General features: G+C 36.3%; 7 protein-coding genes across 9 annotated transcripts; 4 read left to right on the forward strand and 3 right to left on the reverse strand.

Annotated features, from left to right (window-relative positions):
• Positions 1 to 109: 109 nt before the first annotated feature.
• LOC142525756 (trigger factor-like protein TIG, Chloroplastic) lies at positions 110 to 5,644 on the reverse strand. Of its 3 annotated transcripts, XM_075630047.1 has the most exons (14): positions 5,416 to 5,644; positions 4,804 to 5,135; positions 4,326 to 4,409; positions 4,054 to 4,182; positions 3,578 to 3,666; positions 3,043 to 3,226; positions 2,484 to 2,574; positions 1,961 to 2,115; positions 1,370 to 1,462; positions 1,182 to 1,274; positions 926 to 1,006; positions 701 to 850; positions 393 to 488; positions 110 to 319 (listed from the first exon to the last, which is right to left on the reverse strand). In XM_075630047.1, exons 2-14 carry the CDS (start codon positions 5,107 to 5,109, stop codon positions 242 to 244), a joined length of 1,629 nt encoding a protein of 542 aa, XP_075486162.1. In that variant the 5' UTR covers positions 5,110 to 5,135; positions 5,416 to 5,644; the 3' UTR covers positions 110 to 241. The 3 variants fall into 3 exon arrangements, with proteins under 3 accessions (XP_075486162.1, XP_075486163.1, XP_075486161.1); XM_075630048.1 differs by lacking the exon at positions 4,804 to 5,135 and having other exon boundaries at positions 5,416 to 5,643; XM_075630046.1 differs by lacking the exon at positions 5,416 to 5,644 and having other exon boundaries at positions 4,804 to 5,198.
• LOC142525757 (uncharacterized) lies at positions 5,534 to 6,536 on the forward strand. The gene is made up of 3 exons (XM_075630050.1): positions 5,534 to 5,767; positions 5,858 to 5,998; positions 6,328 to 6,536. The coding sequence occupies exons 1-3, from the start codon at positions 5,534 to 5,536 to the stop codon at positions 6,409 to 6,411; spliced, it is 459 nt and encodes a 152-aa protein (XP_075486165.1). The 3' UTR covers positions 6,412 to 6,536.
• Positions 6,537 to 8,958: 2,422 nt separating this feature from the next.
• LOC142526144 (uncharacterized) lies at positions 8,959 to 10,593 on the forward strand. The gene has a single exon (XM_075630401.1). The coding sequence runs from the start codon at positions 8,959 to 8,961 to the stop codon at positions 10,591 to 10,593; it is 1,635 nt and encodes a 544-aa protein (XP_075486516.1).
• A 54-nt stretch (positions 10,594 to 10,647) lies between these two features.
• On the forward strand, positions 10,648 to 11,433 carry LOC142526145 (uncharacterized). The gene has a single exon (XM_075630403.1). The coding sequence runs from the start codon at positions 10,648 to 10,650 to the stop codon at positions 11,431 to 11,433; it is 786 nt and encodes a 261-aa protein (XP_075486518.1).
• Positions 11,434 to 13,163: 1,730 nt separating this feature from the next.
• On the forward strand, positions 13,164 to 14,907 carry LOC142527603 (GDSL esterase/lipase At4g26790-like). Its single transcript, XM_075632446.1, has 3 exons — positions 13,164 to 13,622; positions 13,792 to 14,281; positions 14,555 to 14,907. The coding sequence occupies exons 1-3, from the start codon at positions 13,173 to 13,175 to the stop codon at positions 14,746 to 14,748; spliced, it is 1,134 nt and encodes a 377-aa protein (XP_075488561.1). The 5' UTR covers positions 13,164 to 13,172; the 3' UTR covers positions 14,749 to 14,907.
• Positions 14,908 to 15,182: 275 nt separating this feature from the next.
• On the reverse strand, positions 15,183 to 16,333 carry LOC142527604 (upstream activation factor subunit UAF30-like). The gene is made up of 3 exons (XM_075632447.1): positions 16,200 to 16,333; positions 15,912 to 16,102; positions 15,183 to 15,636 (listed from the first exon to the last, which is right to left on the reverse strand). Exons 2-3 carry the CDS (start codon positions 16,089 to 16,091, stop codon positions 15,511 to 15,513), a joined length of 306 nt encoding a protein of 101 aa, XP_075488562.1. The 5' UTR covers positions 16,092 to 16,102; positions 16,200 to 16,333; the 3' UTR covers positions 15,183 to 15,510.
• Positions 16,334 to 16,663: 330 nt separating this feature from the next.
• On the reverse strand, positions 16,664 to 20,847 carry LOC142528085 (EH domain-containing protein 1-like). The gene is made up of 16 exons (XM_075633139.1): positions 20,120 to 20,847; positions 19,950 to 20,029; positions 19,764 to 19,832; positions 19,630 to 19,687; positions 19,477 to 19,532; positions 19,365 to 19,395; positions 19,224 to 19,285; positions 18,871 to 18,984; positions 18,651 to 18,753; positions 18,510 to 18,559; positions 18,193 to 18,321; positions 17,858 to 18,109; positions 17,659 to 17,738; positions 17,387 to 17,513; positions 17,080 to 17,223; positions 16,664 to 17,007 (listed from the first exon to the last, which is right to left on the reverse strand). The coding sequence occupies exons 1-16, from the start codon at positions 20,202 to 20,204 to the stop codon at positions 16,822 to 16,824; spliced, it is 1,626 nt and encodes a 541-aa protein (XP_075489254.1). The 5' UTR covers positions 20,205 to 20,847; the 3' UTR covers positions 16,664 to 16,821.
• Positions 20,848 to 21,278: the final 431 nt, after the last annotated feature.

A 21,278-nucleotide genomic window follows, 5' to 3' on the forward strand; every position in this document is an offset into this window, starting at 1 on the left:
TGCGAATTTCTTTTATAGAAGAATATGATAAAATCTTACATAAAGATGGATGGTTAAATCTTACATAAAATTTTACAAGTATTGCTGTTAGTTTATCGTTTGTCGTGTGTGGCGTTTAACTCTTCATGGGATTTCAGTAGATAACCATGGTCAAGTTCACAAATTTGGGAATAATTTCTCTGGACAGATTTAGCAAACACAGATCCAACAGCTAATAAGTGTGCTGCATGGCAAAATGTTGTTACTTGGTTATGTACTGGATTTCGGCTCGTTCTCTCAGCCATTCTAGCACTTTGGCTCCCTCAAGAACCTCTTGTACCTAAGCAAGATAAACATAAGATCACGCTAAAGAAAACGTTGATTCCATCTTGTAAAGATTCAATTTTTATCACCTGTGCTTTTACACGCTCCTCATCATATTCTTGGTTATGCTGTTTGAATTCAGCAGTCGAATTCTCAATTTCCTTCACCAGATCGTCGGTTAATATCTGCATCAAATTCAAAATTATATAGCTTAAGCATTGACTACACTAGTATTTAAAGAACTAATGTTTTGCTTCAGAAAAACTTAAGTTGATGCTTGACCATAAAAAAGTAGGAAAATGCAATTGGGAGGAACAGAGGACCTTCCTTGGATTGCACATGAGCAAATTGGGTTTTCGAAATAATGTTAAGATTTAAACAAGCTATAAAAATCTACCTGCAGATTTTCACGCTTGAATATGTCGCCAACTGCTAGATTCTGCTTTATAATACTTGTTATATTTTCTCTATTGTTTTCAAGGAAATTCTTCACTGCCTTTGGACTTGATAAAGATGGCAACTGTTGTTCATCAAGTTTTCTATTTGCCTAACCAAGAAACCGATCATGAGTATCGATTCTCCGAAGAGAGAAAAATTACACTCGGGAAAGGCAAAACTTCACCTGAATTTGTAAGAGTTGAGCTCCATATAGTTGTCTTCCTTGTTCTTCAAACAATGATGGAGGAATTTCTACTTCAACCATCTAAAAATTTAATAGGGACACATCAATATTAAGTTGAAATAAAAAAAAGAAGGTTTCTTGCAAGCCAGGGTGCAAGAAAGAAGAGGGTTTTGATGCCGATCCAACATGCACAAGGAAATAAATACATCAAAACGACACCGAACATAGAAATTATTCAGACGTTAGTAGGCAATACTTTGTGTAACTGGTCCAGAATAGCATTATCAGTTGCTTGTTCCTTAGCTGTTTGCTCCAATTCAAGAAAATTTTGCAACAAAATTCTCTTCGCCTGCAGAAAAATCTCCAGTAAGACTGTTGAGATGGAGATTAACGAATCAAGTAAAATCCATTTTTATCATACTAATATCAGGCACAACAACTTGCCTCCTCAATGGTTGTGCATCCGTTCAGAATCTTGTCAGCAAGAGAGTCGCTAAGTTCAGGTAAATCTCTGTAAAACAGTTCCTTGCATTCTACCTTAAACAGAATGTGGCATCAAGGTCATACTAATTTATCAAGAACAGTTTATTTACCACAACAAACACTAAAGTCTCAACTAGATATAGAATTACAGATGTCTAAAACTACAAATCGGGGGTATGTATAGCAGAAGCAAGAGTAAATATACATATTAACTTAGCAATGCAGAAACAATTATTGAAAGTAACTCAAATCAAAAATTAGATGCCAAGATGCTCCCAAATTCAATACAAAGAAACATAATCTCTAAATTGGTATATAGAAGTGGACTATGTGCGAAGATACTCAGGCTCAGAGCAGTCATTGCCAAAGTAAAAATAATCACAACAATTAGCTTTTCTTTTATGAAAAGCTACAAAATACATTACAAAATAGATAAAAATAAAAATGACTCATAATGCTTTCATACACATGTCAGCGCATTATACAAAATCTTGCTTCAGAGCACAATAAAAAATCTTAAAATGGTCTCTATTAGAATAAAAAGGAACAAACCGTGAATTGAGCACAAACTCCGCGAAGATCTTCCTGCTTCCAAGAATCAGGAAATACAAATGGAAATGACTTTGTTTCACCGCGTTTCATCCCAGTAATTGCGATCAAAAAATTTGGAAAAACTCTATCTCCATCTTCTGTATCAAACTGAAATCCTGAAAGACAAGCAAACATTCTCAAACACACATCTGGCATACCAATAAACTCAAAACTTACATATATAGAACTTTGTTTCTACTTTTCCATTTATGCATGATCTACAAGGTTAAAATTAAATTACATGACACAAATCATAATTTTTAGGAGACACTTCAGGTTGATGTTATCAATATAAAGCTCCAAGCCTATAAACAAATCTGTTTTCTTTCCTGTTCATATCCTTCCACTGCTTCTGTTACACACAAACTGTAATAATCTTAAGGTATAAAAGAAACAGTACCCCACAGCTAATAATTGATGTACACATGATTTGAGTAAGAACACGGAACGAACAAACGAAGTCACACAAGTATTTGAAGCAAACCTTTACTCTCTGCAGATGGTATAGTTTTACGAGTTGACTCATCTTGCTCAATTGTAGTGGCTGATATATCAAGAATTGCAACATCACCTAGCTGCAAAGGTTTTAAGCTCGCTTCATTTTTTCTACTAGCTTGCAAATTTATTGGAAATTGCTAGAAAAAATTTAGCCATTGGCTCATTGCATTGAAGTTCCTTGTGATTCATATATAAACATTCTCAAAAGAAAAGCGAAACCAAAAAATAAAAACCTCAATCATGATAATACAAACTTTCAAAGACAAGCCATGTCGAAAGTTCAGTTGCCTGAATATCAGCAAAAGAATTTTGGAAAATGATAAAATAAGAATCATAGTATATACCGTATAGACACTAGTAAAGAGCCATTCATAGAATTACCTCTTCTCTTCAGTGACAACAGGGAAATTAGATAAAAAGAAAAACATAAGGTCAGAAGCTTTTCTAAAAGAACTAAGACCTCGTAATTCAAGTCTTGAATTTCCACATAGGTACATCAAGAACCCTGACTTCCTAATATCAGGAAATTATGAAGTGTCATTTACCTCCAGTCCTCTGCCAGTCACAATTCTTAGTGCACCGAGGGCCTTGAGACGACGACTGAATTCTTGCTCAGCGGCAGTTGCAGCATCTATTTCCATGTCAATGTCAACAACAATTTTTAGATTCTTGTATCCATCTTCAGGAATCCATTTGAGTTCAGGTGCCACTTCGACAATAACATCATATCTATGCTCCATGTTTTGAAGAATGAAAATTAGCATTAGCACATGAATCGATTCCATATAGGCACATGCATCATAAACATGAAATGAAATCCAGAAGCATCCTGATCCCAAAGAAAAAAAAAACCCAGAAGCACACTATAACCAATCCACAAGTGAAAGTCAAAGGGTTGTTTTTATTTGTCTGATGGACCTTGCGTGCAATTTTCCCACATGGTTCCCTTCAAAAAATGGTTAATATACTTTCTGTAGCCAAATACTTAATGAAACTTCCTTATCAACAAGTATAATTCGCGGTAAACATACAGCAGCAGTCTGTTCAAAAAATTATAATAATAATAAATGATGGACAGACCTCAGAAATTTCAGAGAAGAATACGTGTTCTCCATTTCTGGAAATTTAGTTGAAATGCGAATTGAATCTTCAAGAGCTCTCCCACTCACCTATGAAGTAACATGAATCAATTGCAACTTAAGCAATTAAAATATCAGCTTCAGCAAGGATATCTTTACCATGTTATCAAAATTCAAGATGAATGTTTCCTCAAAAAACAATCAAGATGAATGAAGATGCCTCAATTTAGCACAAAGATAACACTGGTCTTTTGCTGTCAGAAATAAATCTGCATTTAATCTATTTATTTCTTTTCTGTACCAAAAAAACATGGCTGCTCTATCTGCAGTCTTAACAAAACTACGCAATACAGCGTATACGAGACCGGCATAAAAATTCACGAGATATCCCAGTTCCACATAAATAAATCCCCAAAAAAATCGATCAACAGTTGAGGAGACATGGAATAAACACCAGATTATAGAAAAAAGGCGCACCGAAGACATTGCATGTGGAAGTGTTCTCTCTAAGATAGATTCAACTACAGCCTTCTTAACAATTCCCTTTCCAACATAACCAATAAGGATATCCTCTGGAACATTCTTCCCGGGGCGAAACCCTGGGACCTGTAAAGTGATGATGCAGAGGTTAGAACAAAGACACACCCCATTACACATTTCAGATGGAATCACTAATTGACATTTAAGTGGAAACTAAAGAATGAAAACCAGACATTAATAGTAATTAAACAATGACAACTAATAAGTACCTTGGACCGTTTCATTAACTCTTTGAGAACTCTTTTATAACAGTCATCGCATACTGCAGCAGGAACCTCCACACTCAACCTTACCTGCATAAAAAAATCCATATTAGTCTTACGAACTAAAATCTGACTACTCAGAGCAAAGTAGAGCACCTGCGAACCCTCGTGAACTCAGAAAAACAGATATAGAAAAATGCAAAACTCGATTTCAAAGAAAAATGTGAACTTGGAGTTAAAATGCCTAGAAAAATGTCTATTTAATTACCGGAAAACAATAAGAAATCTGCAATAACATAAAAAAGATTGAAAAATGCAACACTTGACAATTTCAAAGCACAATGTGATCTTGGTGTCAAAATGCCAAGAAAAAATGTCTAATCAATTGCCGGGCAACAATAATAAATCGGAAAGGACCATCAATTGAAAAGGGATACGAACTTAACCACTCAAAAATCAATAATAAAAAAGAAATAACACTGACTCTAGAATTCGGTTCCGGTGTCTCAATAACTTGAATGTCAGCGGGAAGCTTATCACCAACGGAACTATCGACAGTAGCTGGGGCTGCTGATGCTACGAAGCGGGTAATTACTTTTTCACAGGGCAAGTACTTGGGATGAACGAATCGGCGGGGCGATGTTGTGAATGAGGACCGCTGAATTCCCTTGAAGGGCTTAAGATATTGAGCAATGGGAAGTGAACGAGTACAAGAAAAAAAGACGGCTGCAGCGGGTTTCCATTGAAAGAATTTCTGGGCTGTTACAGTGGTAGAGCTGCAGAACTCCATTGTTGGAGTGGCCAATTTTCTTGGAGCTGCACAAAGAGAGATTCCAAATGGTTTTTACAAACGGGGGAAGATAAGATATTTTTTATGAGCTTAAAGACGTTGACGTAACGAATTGCTTTTTCGTGCTCTGTTCTCAAAAGATGACAAGGACATATATTAAATTCAAGAACTTCATTATTTTAATTTGTTAATCGAAGATTAGCGAGTATAAGTAGATGGGTATGAGGTTAAAGACAAATTAACCGTACGAAACGGTGGAACCTCAAAAGCAACAACCTTAAAGTAAGGCGTCATGAAAGTAGTTACCTTTTCTGCCACCACACCATCTGCTTCTGCTTTAAACATGTTCCTACTTCTTCCACAAGTTCTTAGATAAAGGACCCACCTCATTATTTTGATTGGAACTCCAAATCCGAGAGAAGAAATGGAAGGAGTGGGTTCGAGACAGAGCCGGGCGTCGTCGAGGTACGGTTCCAGCCCTGCAGCGCCGGTGTTCAGCGGTCCTGTGAGAAAGTGGAAGAAGCAGTGGGTCAGCTCTCGTCCCACTAACACCAGTGGGAACAACCGTAACGACGGGCCTCCGCTGCTCCTCTGCCGCTGGACCCCACTGTCCACCGGAGCTGATGAACCCCGGAAACGCCGCTTCCGATACACTCCGGTATGTGGGTTTTTTTCCACGCGCACTTTCTTTTATTCATTTTGGAGTTTGGTTGGAGTTGGGTAAAGGTCTTTATCCTTGGCGCTGCAGGTCGTTCCCATCGAGAAGGGAGACACAGAAAGCGTTGAAAGGTTGAGGAATGAAGACAAATTAAGCGAAAGGAATCAAACGAAAGGCTTCAGGAATGGTAGTGAAGCTAGCAACGGAGATATCTCTACTGAGGAAACTCAGGTTTTTCGCTTTTCAACTCTTTTTTTTTGCATTTGTTTTGTTTTGTGTTTCCTGTGTGTGTGTTCGCTCACTTTTCTGCTCTAGTTTTTGCATTTGTTTTGTCGTGTTTCCTTTGTGCTTGTGTATTTTCTTCTACATTGATGAAGTTCAGGTACGTGAGTAGTCAACATTCTTTACTTCAATGCCCCCAAAAATTCTCTCAGACAAGATCGAAGTCAAGTTGCAGAGCATTATTTCTAAGCTATGGATTCCTGCTTCTGTTAAAAAAAAAAAGAAAAAATAACTTGTAATCTTTCCACTTGATACTCTGGAAATCAATTAATTTGCAGGAACTTAGTGAAGATCAGTGTGACTCAAATAAAATTGCGGTCGAAGGCTTGTTCTCCAAAGAGAAAAAGAAGCGTGATCGTTAGCCAAGGGTTGTAATTATAAATCCTCGCCAAAATTCTATCAGGCGCATATTATTTTTCTTGAATGCCTGTTTGGCTATTTGCTTAGATGCTGTACCGCTCCCTAAATATTCACCAAATTTTACATAGCTTCTGCTGTGTTTCAATAAGCGTTTCGAATAATGCACAAGGCGCATCCAGTCTCGACAGTTTGAAAGGGTTCAAGTCCACAGTAGTGCACGTTCATCAGACCGCTTATCTTGGATATCTCGTCACTACATCGGGATAAATCAAATAGACATCTCGATTCTGCCTCTGCGTGTTCAAAATTTCGAATAACATGAAGCGTGTAATTCACAAGTAATAACCACCAAATCTCAGTACGTCCTGGTCGCGAGCACAATTTGTGTGCTGGTATGTCTCACGGCTGGGATCGGATCCTATTTCAGCTTCCTCATTGTTAATCGCCACAGTAACAACAACTTCCGCTGGCCTTATAACTCTGTCATGCAGGATGTATCCTGCCTGTGGTGGGAACAAAACGAAACTATCAATGAACCATGCAGAGACATGTCTAAAGTTTCGAAACAAAAATTTGAAAGAAATCCAGGCTCCAGCCCCGTTATCCCGAAAACAAATATGTGAAATACAAGGCAATGCATCTGGTAATAAACACCTTTAGAAGGATCGCCATAACGTTAAGCCTCACCTTAGGAAGCTAAAGCTCTTCCCCACAATACCTCTAACAATACGAATAAACACTCCAACCACCACAGTCAAATACCTCAAATAAATTTAATCAATCAAGCTAGCTCCATTATTATGAATTACCTCACTTCAAAATCCATAGTAATTAGTAACAGAGAAATGAACGGCAACTAGAAAGCGCATAATTAAAACCAATGGCTAGATAAAAGATGGAACGGCCACTCAATCCTAAATTTTTACAGCAAGCTAGAGAAATAAGCATATCATAATTGACTGATATTAACAGAAAATTATGCTTCAGGTAAAAAAATTCCTCAAATGGTTTCACTCCGACAACTTGACGATATGAAAATGTTTAAGGTTAGGTTGAAAACTACAAACACCGTAACAGAACAATAAAAACTTGCAAAGATACCAACTTTTCAGCACAACCAGCAAAAGGCCTAAACCCTAGCAAAACCCAAAATTCCCTTTATCAAGAACAAATGAAAAAGGGAAATCAAAAGAGTACCTGACCATTGGGGTAAATTAACTGATTAGAGAAAGTGGAGACGTATTTCCGGTCACCGCGGCAGACGTGGAGCGGCGAGTTGCGGCACCGGGACAACGCGATCCTCGAAAATGGATGGCTATCCTGGTCACCGACATAGCCGATTAGCTGTGGAATAAAGAGGAGATTGCTGGCTGGCAGCACAACAGAAAAAGGATGCATTGTTAAATGAGTTAGTTATCCCCAAAAATATAGCAAAAGCGCTAGAAGATCTCCATTAAAGTTACGGGTAGCGAGCTATTGGCCACTCATGAAAATTTGGTTCGTTTCTTAAATTTATCCAATTGTGCTCGAGTTTAAAGATAATCAGCTTGTCGCGAGCTTGGCTCATTCATGTCGAGGTCGGTCTCAACCAGTTTGTTGGACTTGAGTGTATAATAATTTGTTTTGTCTCGTACAAAAATCTGAGTACAAGAGAAGTTATTCATTCTATAAAACGATAAGTCAATCCTCTTAAATTATTATATCTCAGTTGATTTTTTGGCTAATTATGTTCGACGAACTTGAAAATGAATTTGGTTAACGAGCTCGATAAATTATCTTATTTAATGAGTTGTTTGTCTGTTCGAGCTGTTTAGCTCGAACCAAACTTGTTAAACATGATAAATGAGTTATTAACGAACCGATCTCAAGTTATTTGCAGTTGAATAATTTTTAAATGAGCCGAGCTCGAGCTTCACAATAAAAGCTCGAATCAAATTTTAGTCGAGATTGAACACACACACACACAAACAGGGCCGGCCCTTTCCAATGGCAAACTGGGCCCATGCCCAGGGCCCCATTTTGATGGGGGCCCCAAATTTTTTTAATATATATATATATAATAGTATTGGGACCCAAATAATTACTTTAATTATATTATATATATAATAAGACCTAAATATGATAAAAAAAAAATTATAACAGCAGCATGTTCAATACTCAAATCGTAAGACTCAATTTTCGATTTCGGCGGATGAAGCTATACGATCTGACCAATCTCTAACCTCCATTCCAATTGTCTTCTATCATCTCAATTTTGTTTCAGCACTCATCGTTGCTCCTCGTCATCCCTTAGTAAATTTTTTATCGTCGAAGATTAGATGTATGAATTTTCAAAACCTAATTTTGAAATTTGGGACTTTTGTTGAATTTGATTTTGAATTGCTAAATTAACTGGTGTTAAATTAAATTAGCACATGCATTTTGAATTTTAATAGTTCATTGTGAATTTTTTTGGATAATTTTATAATTATGAATGTGAAGGATAATTCTTTATAGTTCAATTATTTTTTTGCGGTTGTTCTTGGTGTAGTATCACTTGAAGAAATAGGATGCCTAGAAAATACCCATCTGGAAGTTCAAAAAGGAAAAAAAAGCAAACAGAAAAGAAGATGACCCAATCAATGAAAGGCTCTATGGATAAGTTTGTTTTGAAAGAATCGAGTATAGTTCAAGAAAATTTGATTGTTGATGTCGATAATCTGAGCGCACAAGAAAATCATTCTGACGAACAAATAGAAGAGATGTATGTTGCAAACACTATGGGTATTGAGGAAAATGAAAACATAGATCATTCTCTGAATATATTTGATCCAAGAGTTTGGAATAGCCTTGATACAAAAATGAGGGATTTACTCGTTGAAAAAGGCCCCATTAGAGAGGTTAATTTTGAATACCCACATGATGAACTTGGTAGACATTTTTCCTCAGAGCATTATAATAGAGTGCTTCCAAACAAAACAAGTCATGAAAGAAAATGGCTAGTTTATTCAAAGGAGTTAGATAAAGTATTTTGTTTCTGCTGTAGGCTTTTCAAAACACTTCCATCACGAAGTCAATTAGCAGAAGACGGATCTAGAGATTGGAAGCATCTAAGTGAGAAGCTTAGAGAACACAAAAAATGTCGTGAACATCTTGCTAATTTGAGATCGATGGTGGAGTTACAAGTGAGGTTGAGGAAAAATGAAACAATTGACAAAGAATTGCAGGAACAGATTAAAAATGAAACACACCGTTGGAGAGGGGTTTTGACAAGAATTATAGCAGTGGTAAAATTTTTGGCTAAAAATATTTTGTCATTTCGTGGAAAAAATGAAAATATGGAGGATAGTTCAAAGGGTAATTTCCTGGACTTGATTGAGATGATTGCCGAGTTTGATCCTATAATGCAAGAACATCTTCGGCTCATTAAAGGAAAAGAAATTCATCATCATTACCTCAGTCATAAAATTCAAAATGAGTTGATAACGAATATGTCATTAAAAGTGAAAAATGTTGTCATTGAAAAGGTTAAGAAAGCAAAGTATTATTCAGTGATACTTGATTTTACTCCTGATGCAAGCCACAAGGAACAAATGACTTTAATATTACGGTGTGTTGATGTGTCATGCGTTCCTGTAAAAATTGAGGAATACTTTATAGAATTTCTGAATGTTGAAAACACGAGTGGATTGAGCATTTTCAATGAATTGTGTGCTGCATTGAACTCTCTTGGACTTGATATTGATAATATAAGAGGACAAGGTTATGATAATGGCTCCAACATGAAAGGAAAACATCAAGGTGTTCAGAAAAGATTGCTTGATATAAATCCAAGAGCCTTTTATATGCCGTGTGGTAGTCATTGTCTTAATTTGGTTATTTGTGATATGGCAAACTCTTGTGTTAAAGCAAAATCTTTTTTTGGAGCATGTCAATGCATGTATACCGTGTTCTCAAATTCTACAAAACGTTGGAGTATTCTACTTGACTGTTTGGATAATTTGACACTCAAGTCATTGTGCACCACGAGATGGGAAAGTCATATCGAAAGTGTCAAGGCCATTAAGTCACAAGTTGGGCAAATCAGAGAAGCTTTACTTAAGGTAGCGGATTTAACTGAGGATGCAAGATTATCCAGGGATGCTAGATTGTTAGCAACACATGAACTTAGTAGCTTTGAATTTTTGTTAAGTTTGGTGATTTGATATGATATTCTCTACAACATAAACTCGGTTAGTAAATCCTTACAATCTGAAACGATGCATATTGATGTTGCGGTGAAACAATTGAAAGGGCTTGTTTCTTTTTTTGAGAATTACAGGGAAGAAGGATTTGCATCTGCCATAAATTCTGCTAAAGAAATTGCTTCCAATATTAGAGTCGACATTGTATTTCCTGAGCGACGACAAGCTTCTAGAAAGAGACAGTTTGATGAGGTTGCTAATACTGAAAGAGAACCACAAACAGCTGAGGAATGCTTTAGGACTGATTATTTTCTTGTTGTGGTCGATATTGCTCTTTTGGAGTTGAGAAGTAGATTTGAGCAATTGAATAATTTTGAAGAGATGTTTGGGTTTCTGTTGGATGGAAAACAGTTAATGGCATTGGATGAAGATCATTTGAGAAAATGTTGTGTGAATCTTGAATCTGCTTTGAAAAAGGATGATGCGTCTGATATTGATGCTCATGATCTGCTTTTAGAATTACAAATGTTGCAAGAGATGCTACCTCTTGAAGCTTACGACACAAATAAATCTTGGACAGCCATTAAAATTTTGGAGTTTGCATTGAAAATGGATGTTTTTCCTACAGTTGTGGTTGCGTATCAAATTTTATTGACTATTCCTGTAACTGTAGCATCAGCTGAGAGAAGCTTTTCCAAGTTAAAATTATTGAAATCTTATTTGAGAACCACAATGAGTCAAGAGAGATTGAATAGTTTGGCGATCCTCTGCATCGAAAAAGACATACTGGAGGATATCTCATATGACGACATAATTGATGACTTTGCTTCAAAAAACGCAAGAAGTGTGCGTTTTAAATAATATTGATTGTTGAATAAATTATTTTGAGAAATTATGTAAACATTTTTCTATGTGTAGTTTTCTTATTTACACATTTTGGTTTACTTTGATTTTGCTATTTAATTTTTTTAATATACATTTGAATTTCGAATCAATACAAGAGGACCAATACAAGAGGACCATATTATAAGTTTCGCCCATGACCTCTTTTTTCTTAGGACCGCCCCTGCACACAAATATTTATATATATATATATATATATATATATATATATATATATATATATATATATATATATATATATATATATATATATTAAATTGGTCGAGCTCAAGCTCGAACTGTACTATTCTGCTCTTGTTGTATCTCTTTTAAAGGCATGTAGACGCAGGGGTATATTGATCTCTGAAAGTACTGAAAATTAGAGTTTTTCTATAGGTTTTAGAATTGTTTCTATAAGTTTTAGAACCATCCAGGATTTCCTATTTTGACTACTTATTAAAAATAAAATTAAATAAAATGTTACTAAATTAATAATTAAAAGAGTTTAAAAAACACAAAAATTGAATAGGCCTATTTTTTTCGAAATTTCATTTAATATTTGAAAATATCAAAATATTGTTTACAAATTTTAATCATATCTTAAATATATTTTCCAGAATTTTGATTTTTAAAATAAAAAAATATGTCCAGAAATACTTAATTGCATAGTATTTAGAATATCAAATATATATAAAATTTTTTCAGTGTATAAACTATAAAGTACTAAAAGAATTATAAATTATTTAAAATAATTGGAGTCCGACACTTATTTTTTCAGTGTGATCATTTTGGATGAAAATTTCTCAATAATTTATTTTAAACTGAATTTAAAATTTATTTTGTACAAAAAATTCTTAAGGCGTTCAACTTTTTTTTATATAAAAACACAGTACAAGTTTTTCGGATATGATCAACTGGTACATGATAGTGGTAATGTGGGCCTAAAATGATGGACTTTATTTCGATATATGGGCTCGGAATCCAGGTCCATTTGTATAAACGGGCCCAATATATAAAATAAAAACAAAACGACTATCTTTGCACCCCTCCACTGAAAAACTATATATAATTATTATTATTATTTCCCAGGATTGGGACCTCTCTACAGTGCAGTGTTAATATGGATTGAAATGAAATAATGATTGGCACTACAGTCAAAAAATTAATTAATGATTGGCACTTGCTTGTTTAAATAATTTCATAATAATAAATAAGTCTACGTCCATAAAAATAAAAATAGGCATTAAAATTTCAAAATAATTTTGAAATAAAAACTCTGAAAACAAAAGTTGGTTGAGAATTGAAAGAGGTTCATATGCATCACATAAATAAAGTTGCAAACTATTATCACGATGAGTTGTCTCACCAACTAAGAAGCGTATCACAGGTGAAGAATATGATGAATAAGTTTTGCAAAAACCTTTCTCGCACGCATCCACATTTATACGATTACTACAAGAATTGAACATACACGGCTAAATCAAATGATTAAGAGTAAGTTTTTAATAAGACAGTTTAATGTATATTTATTTATAAAACGTGTTAATTTTGTTCATGTTTGTAAAAAAAAAATGAGAAGTAACATTTTTTTCATCATTCCCACAAGTTATGCTTTTGGTCGCATCCATATATCTAGATTTAAGAGTAGGAATCTTGCTAGAACAGTTAAAAGGGCAGTAAACTTTTCATCATGGACAATAAATATCCTATCCTCGTAAATGCAACCCACAACTAACCATTATTATTTAATAAAAATTGGTTTTATAACCAAAAAAGGCAAAAGCATTTCCAATCAAGAAGCCAGCGACATGGAAATGGCTTCACTTTTTTTAGTCCTCCTGTTTCTGCAGCAAATCCCTGAACTTGATGCTAAAGTTTCATCCATTATCGTGTTTGGAGATTCTACGGTTGATTCTGGAAACAATAATTACATTCCCACAGTTCTGAAGAGTAACTTCAAGCCTTATGGTCGGGATTTCGATGGAGGTAAAGCCACTGGTCGGTTTTCCAATGGTAGGATTCCACCAGATTTTATAGCAGAGGCTTTTGGGATAAAGAAAACCATACCAGCTTACTTGGATCCAGCGTACAATATCAAGGATTTCGTTACAGGTGTCTGCTTTGCTTCCGCTGGAACTGGTTATGATAATCTCACATCTAATGTTCTTGTAAGTACCATGTGCATATAAACACGAGTTAGATGCTTCTCCATCTATTTACAATGAAGAACTTATCTTAACTTCGAACGTCAAATGATGCTTGCATGCAAGCACGCACGCACATTCAGACATATAAACTGATGCTTTAATTTAACCTGAATAACAACTCAAATTGCAGCAAGTAATTCCTCTATGGAAGGAACTAGATTACTACAAACAGTACCAGCAGTGGCTACGAGACTATCTGGGTAAAGTTAAGGCAGACGAGGTCATAAGTGAAGCTCTGTACATTATCAGCATAGGAACAAATGATTTCTTAGAGAACTATTATTTACTTCCGCATAGACCATCAAAGTACTCTGTTGAAGAGTACCAGAAATTTTTGGCAGGTATAGCTTCTACTTTCATCACTCAGATTTACCAGCTTGGAGCACGGAAGATATCCATAACTGGGCTGCCTCCAATGGGTTGTTTACCTCTGGAAAGAACGACGAATTTAGCATCCGGGGGAGGTTGTATAGAAAAATACAATAACGTGTCCCTAGATTTCAATAAGAAGTTGCAAGTATTGATTGAAACACTGAACAAGGAGCTTTCTGGACTTCAACTGGTGCTCACAGATCCATACGCGATTCTTTATGATATGATTCGAAATCCCCATTCTTTTGGTAAGTCGTACCTAATTATTTCAGCTCAATCAAATTGCATGATAGATGCATGTTTTTGTCATGATAATTCAAGGTATGATAGGTAGATAAGGGATGGCAACAGAAAAGCTAAACTCAGTACACAATGGAACATATTTCTTGGTTTAGTATGTGGTATCAAGCCTTTTTTTACGAGTAGTTAACTAACTATTACCAAAACTACGTTCCAGCTACCCATAAAAGTTGTTTCCCCATCAAGTAGGTGTGACCTGAAGTTCCGACTTACTGATGCAGGTTTTGAAAAAGTAGCGGTTGCATGTTGTGGAACTGGAATGATTGAGATGAGCTATTTGTGTAATGAACACAATCCCTACACATGTTCAGATGCAAACAAATATGTGTTTTGGGATTCATTCCACCCCACAGAGAAAACAAACGCCATAATAGCAGAGTATGCTGTCCGAACATCTCTCGCTGCATTTTATTAGTAAGTCTACAGAGAAAACAAATGTCATAGGCAGATGCCTTTCGAATATCTCTGACAAACAAGTGTTTCTTTAGCAAGTTTTTCTCTTATAGTACATTCGTGGTCACAATAAGGCCTTTAATTCATTTACAAATGTATGCAATGATACTACATTCTTTGATATCTGCTCTCTCACATGTATAAATCCCCCAACATTTCTCTGCTTTAGATTAAGCTTAGGGTAGTTAAACCCATCCCAAGGAGGTGAGGAAGTGGTGGGTCTTTCCTTGCTTGTAGAATGAATCATTAATCCATGAGTTTTGATCTCATTTGATAATAAGATTTCAATTTGTTGCATACAAGGGCATGCTAATACGAAGATTGGTAACACTAAAAAATCTCAACTACTTCTGGTTAATTTCAGAGGTTAGTTGAAACAAAAAGAAAAAAACGATGCAGAGAATTAATCAATAATCAACTGCTACAAGTCCATTTCTCATGGGCTGACATCAATTTAAGCCTGTATATACTTGTACAACGTCACTTTAGAAAATTAAAACAGCCACCAGGAGCAAACATAACAAAAAACTACAAGTTCTTTTCTTGATGACAATGGCCAGAAGATGAACTACTACGACGATTGCTTCAGCACTCCATTCAGGACCTTGCCTTATAACTTGCATCATTTGAAAAAATGAACACTTGCCTTGACAAGGAGTTCATTCTTGAGTGCATTTGGGGGTAAATGACACACTTAACAACTTTAATGAACTCGCAAGAATCACTATGGCTGCTTTGGGAAATGCAACCGGATCAACATGGGAAGTTCAGTAAGTTCGACATTAGGCTTGCCCAACAGAATGTTCTTCAGCTTGTGATCACAATTCACAATGTTTTTATTGCTCGGATCCTGGAAAAGGGAAAGGCATGCGAGCTTGATTAGATGCTGAGGGGAGGGCCAAAACAACTCAAATAGAAGTCTTGCAGAGTGCATGAAGACTTCTAGAGTCCAGAATACGAGTTACAGCCAAATGTAAGGACGAGGAAGCTCCATTTTTCGCAAGAAGGCAAAGAATTCAAGAAATTAAACTTTATAAACCAAAATTAGTAACAAAGGGACACAATTCAGGAGCCATCATGATCCCCAGCTGCATCAGAAAAACAAAAACACATTCGCGACTTAACCAGAAGATTGTTCAGCTTGATATACGACCACACATGCCTAAAGCAGTTCAATTGGGAACTCTGAGACTGACCCATGAATTCTCTCAGTGTCGAGGGCAGATTTACAAGGTCAATCAGATCCGCAACCTTCTTAGGATTGTCTGTAACAGCCTTCTTCATCCCCCGTGGCAACATTTTCATCCGCCCACAACCTGCAGTGACAACACGCCAATTAAATTTTCCCTAGTAAATATCTGCTGCTGTATATCAATCAGAATTCACATCAATCCGAAACAAAAAACAGTTCACCTTCAATCCGAAGAAAAAGTCGCCGATTCGTATTAATCCAAAGGGGATTTGGGCGTGGCAAAAGTGTCAGAAACGGAGCCCCGTTAGTGTCTGAACACGTTTGAATCGGGTCTCTTCGTTGCTGGACTTGATTACAGGGCCCAATAAAAATCAAGCGACCAACTCTAAAAGGTCTTTTCCTAAGGCCCATAAATACTGCGTTCACCATTTCTTATATTATTTATTTTCCTTTAAATTTCAGAGATTACTGAAATTTCTTATGAAAAATTTTAAACTATTACCTCCCTTGTTCGAAGCACAATGACTTGCAAAAAAGAAAAGAAAAACTCCGATATTGTTTTACCATACTTTTTCATTTTGTAATGTAATTTGGGTTATTATAAAATTTTAAATACGAACGAACAAATATAATATCTTCTGTTTTATTCCAATATCACCAACTTAAAAAAAAAAAACTCTCTATAGAATCACAAATAATATAATATCTAATTCAAGAACACCAAACATATGTAACGAAGCATATATAACCCGAAATTAAATAACATATTACTCAAGAAGAACATCAGCATCTTCTTAATAATACAAGTTCCCTTTGTGCTTCCAGCAAATAACATTTTCAACTTTAATCATAAGGATTGCTAAAATTCTTCAGAAGGTTGGGAACGTCATATCCAAGCATGTCATCAACAGATTGTATCATTTTAGGCTTCAACTTCTCAAACTTATCTATGTTGTAGGAGCTCAAAATCTCCCTAAATTCTTCCACATTTGGAAAATCCCCAGGTGGTAGATGGTGTTCCTTCTGAATCTGAAATTTCGAGTGAAAACGATAAGCTTCCATTCGTGCAGTACATGTAGGTAGAGGGGATAGTGAACGAACCTTTGCGAATTCGTCAGCCAGATTGTCGATGAGTTTCTGTTGTGTCTTGGCTTTGCCCATCATTGCAGGCATTTCTTTCTTCAAATGACCGATGATATACGCGTGTATCTTCGCAGCCCTGGCACGTTTAACGAATTCGTTTATCTGCACAATGTTTGAAAAAGAACATCAGAAAATCATCTCCCAGCCTTGTACAGCCAACATGCATAAAAATGTCTCTAATATTGAAAAAAAAATCCATGTTTCCCCCTAGTATCGGTATTTTCTTGATCCACCCGGGCTCGAGCTAAAACGATATCATACTCACACGACGAGCGCAAGCTTTCTTTGGTATGTCTTTCAGATCAGAAAGAAGGTCATCCTGTTCCCTCTCGAAAAGCGCTTTACCAACCGGACCAGCAGTAGCTTCGTTTATAGGCTTGTCATTGAAAGAACTGAAAAGAGATGTTATCCGTCAGTTTGTCCCTACAAGCCGAGTTGGCTCGACATACAAATACTGGAGACCTCTTAGATTTCAAATTCACAATCCATCCTGATCAGAAAATTTTTGCACAATAAACATGGAAGAAGAGAACGTACCCTATGTAAACACGCATAACTTCAGGAGTATTGAGAACTTTCCCGAGCGACCACATCAATGCTCCGTATACTCGCATAAGCTGCAAGAAAAGAAGAAGCAGTGGACTCAGGTTGTAGGAGGGTACATAATTTTTCTAGCTACAGGTGAATAACATACGGAACAAATTAAAGTCTTGAAAATTTCGTTACTGATTCATACTTGCCGTGTATCAACTTGGTCAGCCTTGTTCAAAACCACGCGTATTTTATCATCATGACCTCGTAAAGATCCAATGACTCGTTTGAACTCATCGCTTATATCAAGTTTGTGGGGGTCGAATAGAAGCAGGATGAGATCACACTTTGCAGCAAACCAAGATGTTACACCGGTGAAGTCGTAACTTCTCTGTGTTCGTTGCTTTTCTCCTGATAAAACTCCGGGAGTGTCCACGAATGTTATGTGCTCCAGCAGCTGTTAATTACCATCAAAACTATAAAAAAGTTAAACAGGAAAAAAGGCATCAAGAAAATCTCAAAAAAAAGTATGTAACTCACAGGATGTGGCATCTGTGAGCATTCAAATTTTGACAAAAATGCAGTTCCAAAAGTTGTCAAGCCATTGAATGGCATATCTGCTTGAACAGCAACTGTGTTCCCTGGAACACTTCTCTCATCAGGTCCATTCTGGATGTTAAAAATCAATAACTGATGTACCGAAACAATCGTGGAAACAACAGAAGATCCAATACAACTAGAACTAATGTTCATTAAATGATAGGAGGTACGAACCAAATAACATATATCTTGAGATTTAAATGCTGAAGCTCAAATACACTGTAACAGTGGAGGGAGGAAAAACGACAAAAACTTACCATGACAACCACAAATCTATCTGTTGTAGGCTCTGGTCCAATGTGGGATCCTGAGATATAAAGTTATTTAGTTGGTAATAACTTCAGAAAACAAAATGAAAATGAAGATAGATGAATACTCCAAAGAAGGTTGTCAGATACCTGGATAACTACTCTGAAGCAAATGCTTGATGAACGTTGTTTTCCCTGTGGAGTACTGACCCAGAAGCATCACCATTGGTTTAGCATCAAAGTCGCTGTTTGTCTTCCACCGACAACAAATATAAGAGAGGTTTAGGTCATTTAGAAGTAACATCTAATCACTAGCTCGATCTAATTCCCCATTTTTCACAACGCATTGAACTGGACGATTAAATCTTACCAGTAAGGGAGAAACAAAGTCATTAAACCGATATGTTACTTCCAGGGGCTTCACCTTCTTTTCATACAGTTTCTTCAAGCCATCAATTATGGAAGTTACAGAGTTTGAAGATACCTAAAACCATAACTGAGCAACGTAAGCAGATTCTTGCAGACCGTAAGAGATGGAAGACATAAGAATTCATACATACATCCAATATTTTAAAGGACGATGTAAGATTGATGGAAAAGCAATACACAAATTGCAGTAAAGGGAGCAGTTCAAGTTCTTGGATACTTGGGACTTATGTTTAGAGAGTAATGAATCATTAAACAGACAGAAGTTTTTAAAGCATCTATGACGCGTCAAGTCACCTTCTTGGAAGATTTTGATGAAAACCAATTAGCAGATGCAGAAGACTGCACCTTTGGAGCACCTGAATCATTAAAAACACGGTATATATAAATAGCCCTACTACCAATATTGTCATGGAAATGTATTTTCCAGAATCTCACCATTTTGTTTCGCAAGTTTACGCTTCATTTTCTGCATGTAGAACCAAAAGAGCTCCGCTTTAAAATTACTTTATCATGCCAAATCTACAGAAGAAGGATGCCACATACTTACATCAAGGCATACATCCAGACCTTCCATGGCAGGAGGATGCAAGTTTTCAAAGTCAACTGCATGTGATTAGCACGTTATCTTATAAAAACCAACAAAAATGTAATAGACAGACTTAACTCGAAGAACAAAAGAATCTGATTCTCGAGTACTTACCTTCAGCATTTAGAATATCACTGGTGAGAGTACGTCCAGCTTGTGCCAAAGAGATCAACTGCAGATAAATCAAAATCAAAATATTACAAAAGGCTGATATCCCACCATTATCTAAGTAGGGAAAATATCGGAACCTGCATGGCCGTGACGAATTCTTTCAACCCAAGAAAGCCTTGCCTTTTTGTATCCGCAATTGCCCAGACCTGGTGGAAAGAAATATAATAAGCACAAAAAATGACCAACAAAAACGTACTTTTCAAAGAAACATTCAAAACGTGAAATCGAACAAACACAGAGGGACATGAGGACAAAAGAATCACCAGCTTGAGATCTTCACGAGATAAACTGGACATGGAAAAGAATTTGGTGGCATCGCCTCCCGTTAGACGCCCATCTCCATCTGATCATAATATGAAATCAGTGCTTCATCAAAAAATTAAATCATCCGATTAGAATTCAATCCCCGCGCACAAAAAACTACAGTGGGTACCTGAATCAGCGAAAGAGAACCAATCTTGATATATCTTCTGGTGCTCCTTGGAACACCGAGTTATCGGGGCGAAATCAATCTCCATTTTCTGCGTTTTTCGGATTTAGAATTGGGTTTGAAAACGTTCGAAAATGAGCGGTTTCGCCCTGAAGATTCTCTTTCAAATTTATTTTATATATACTAGTAGTTCGCTATCAGATTCTGTGATTCCAGGACAAAACAAATTTTGCCCAATTTTTTCTGAAAGTAACAGCGCAGCAAATTTGCTAACGCTTACCGCACTTTCCTTAACCTCTAAAATCCTCTCCAATTTTCACCATTCAAATATATACATCCTTTTGTTACTGTTCCAAACACGAATTTTAAGTGGAACCATCAATTCCTCAACTATGGATTGGAAAAGAAAGATTAATAACAACCACACATTCATAATACAGAAAATTGGGAGTCTTCGTGTCTCGTGATGCTCTATGCATTCCAAGATCTTAAATTTACTACAAGAAGAAAAAGGGTTGTGTCAAAGATTCGAAATTTCACATCTGATTTACAAAATGAAAAAATCAAATCTTATCTAAAATTTATAAGGCTCAATAGACTGCAATTTGGTTTTGTAATGGCATGTCTAGCTAGCAAGAACCTGGCTAGGCTATTATGTGAATATTGAATATCAACCGGGCTTCTCCAGGAAGCCTGATGCAAGTCTGGAAAGGCAACTTGCGAAGATGGCGTCGGTATATGCCTAACTGTCAGTTTATCCAATCAATATCTTCTCATTAATCCTTCACCTATATATGCGGACTCCTCGGGGCTGCTCCTATATATAATAACGTACGCATCGAGAATTAAAAAGCCAAACTCTCTCTCTCAAGTCAAATCTGTCTATCTGAGAAAACCCCATCCTCTGCAGCTCCGATCCATCTAACCGCGTTGTTTTGGGTTTTTGTTCTATTCTATTGGGAATACATTCTATGATTTTGAGCTCTTCATTTTTATATATGACTCTCGAGAATCGACATCGCTTATTGGACCTTTCTTTCGTAAGGGGTTTATGATTGTTCCATGCATCGTGGTGTTCGGGAAGCCAAACTGCTGATGGACTTGCATTCTGGTGAGCTCAAATGCCCAATCCAACGATGATCATAACTTACTTGTGAAATCC

The sequence above is a fragment of the Primulina tabacum genome, chromosome 15, assembly GCF_025594145.1.
Source record: "Primulina tabacum isolate GXHZ01 chromosome 15, ASM2559414v2, whole genome shotgun sequence".
NCBI lineage: Eukaryota > Viridiplantae > Streptophyta > Magnoliopsida > Lamiales > Gesneriaceae > Primulina > Primulina tabacum.

Bases quoted from the DNA above. Each gene is read 5' to 3' on its own strand.
- LOC142525756 (XM_075630047.1), bottom strand. From the start codon at position 5,109: ATGGAGTTCTGCAGCTCTACCACTGTAACAGCCCAGAAATTCTTTCAA. The intron at 4,183-4,325 runs GTACTTATTAGT...ATCACTTTACAG, and splicing joins AGTTAATGAAACGGTCCAAG to GTCCCAGGGTTTCGCCCCGG. The intron at 1,275-1,369 runs GCAAGTTGTTGT...ATTTTTCTGCAG, and splicing joins GATGCACAACCATTGAGGAG to GCGAAGAGAATTTTGTTGCA.
- LOC142525757 (XM_075630050.1), top strand. From the start codon at position 5,534: ATGGAAGGAGTGGGTTCGAGACAGAGCCGGGCGTCGTCGAGGTACGGT. The intron at 5,768-5,857 runs GTATGTGGGTTT...TTGGCGCTGCAG, and splicing joins GCCGCTTCCGATACACTCCG to GTCGTTCCCATCGAGAAGGG. The intron at 5,999-6,327 runs GTTTTTCGCTTT...ATTAATTTGCAG, and splicing joins TCTCTACTGAGGAAACTCAG to GAACTTAGTGAAGATCAGTG.
- LOC142526144 (XM_075630401.1), top strand. From the start codon at position 8,959: ATGCCTAGAAAATACCCATCTGGAAGTTCAAAAAGGAAAAAAAAGCAA.
- LOC142526145 (XM_075630403.1), top strand. From the start codon at position 10,648: ATGCATATTGATGTTGCGGTGAAACAATTGAAAGGGCTTGTTTCTTTT.
- LOC142527603 (XM_075632446.1), top strand. From the start codon at position 13,173: ATGCAACCCACAACTAACCATTATTATTTAATAAAAATTGGTTTTATA. The intron at 13,623-13,791 runs GTAAGTACCATG...CTCAAATTGCAG, and splicing joins ATCTCACATCTAATGTTCTT to CAAGTAATTCCTCTATGGAA. The intron at 14,282-14,554 runs GTAAGTCGTACC...TTACTGATGCAG, and splicing joins TCGAAATCCCCATTCTTTTG to GTTTTGAAAAAGTAGCGGTT.
- LOC142527604 (XM_075632447.1), bottom strand. From the start codon at position 16,091: ATGAAAATGTTGCCACGGGGGATGAAGAAGGCTGTTACAGACAATCCT. The intron at 15,637-15,911 runs GTTAAGTCGCGA...TCCCTTTTCCAG, and splicing joins TCAAGCTGAACAATCTTCTG to GATCCGAGCAATAAAAACAT.
- LOC142528085 (XM_075633139.1), bottom strand. From the start codon at position 20,204: ATGGAGATTGATTTCGCCCCGATAACTCGGTGTTCCAAGGAGCACCAG. The intron at 18,560-18,650 runs GTATCTGACAAC...TTTATATCTCAG, and splicing joins GCTTCAGAGTAGTTATCCAG to GATCCCACATTGGACCAGAG. The intron at 17,514-17,658 runs GTACGTTCTCTT...ATCTCTTTTCAG, and splicing joins GTTATGCGTGTTTACATAGG to TTCTTTCAATGACAAGCCTA.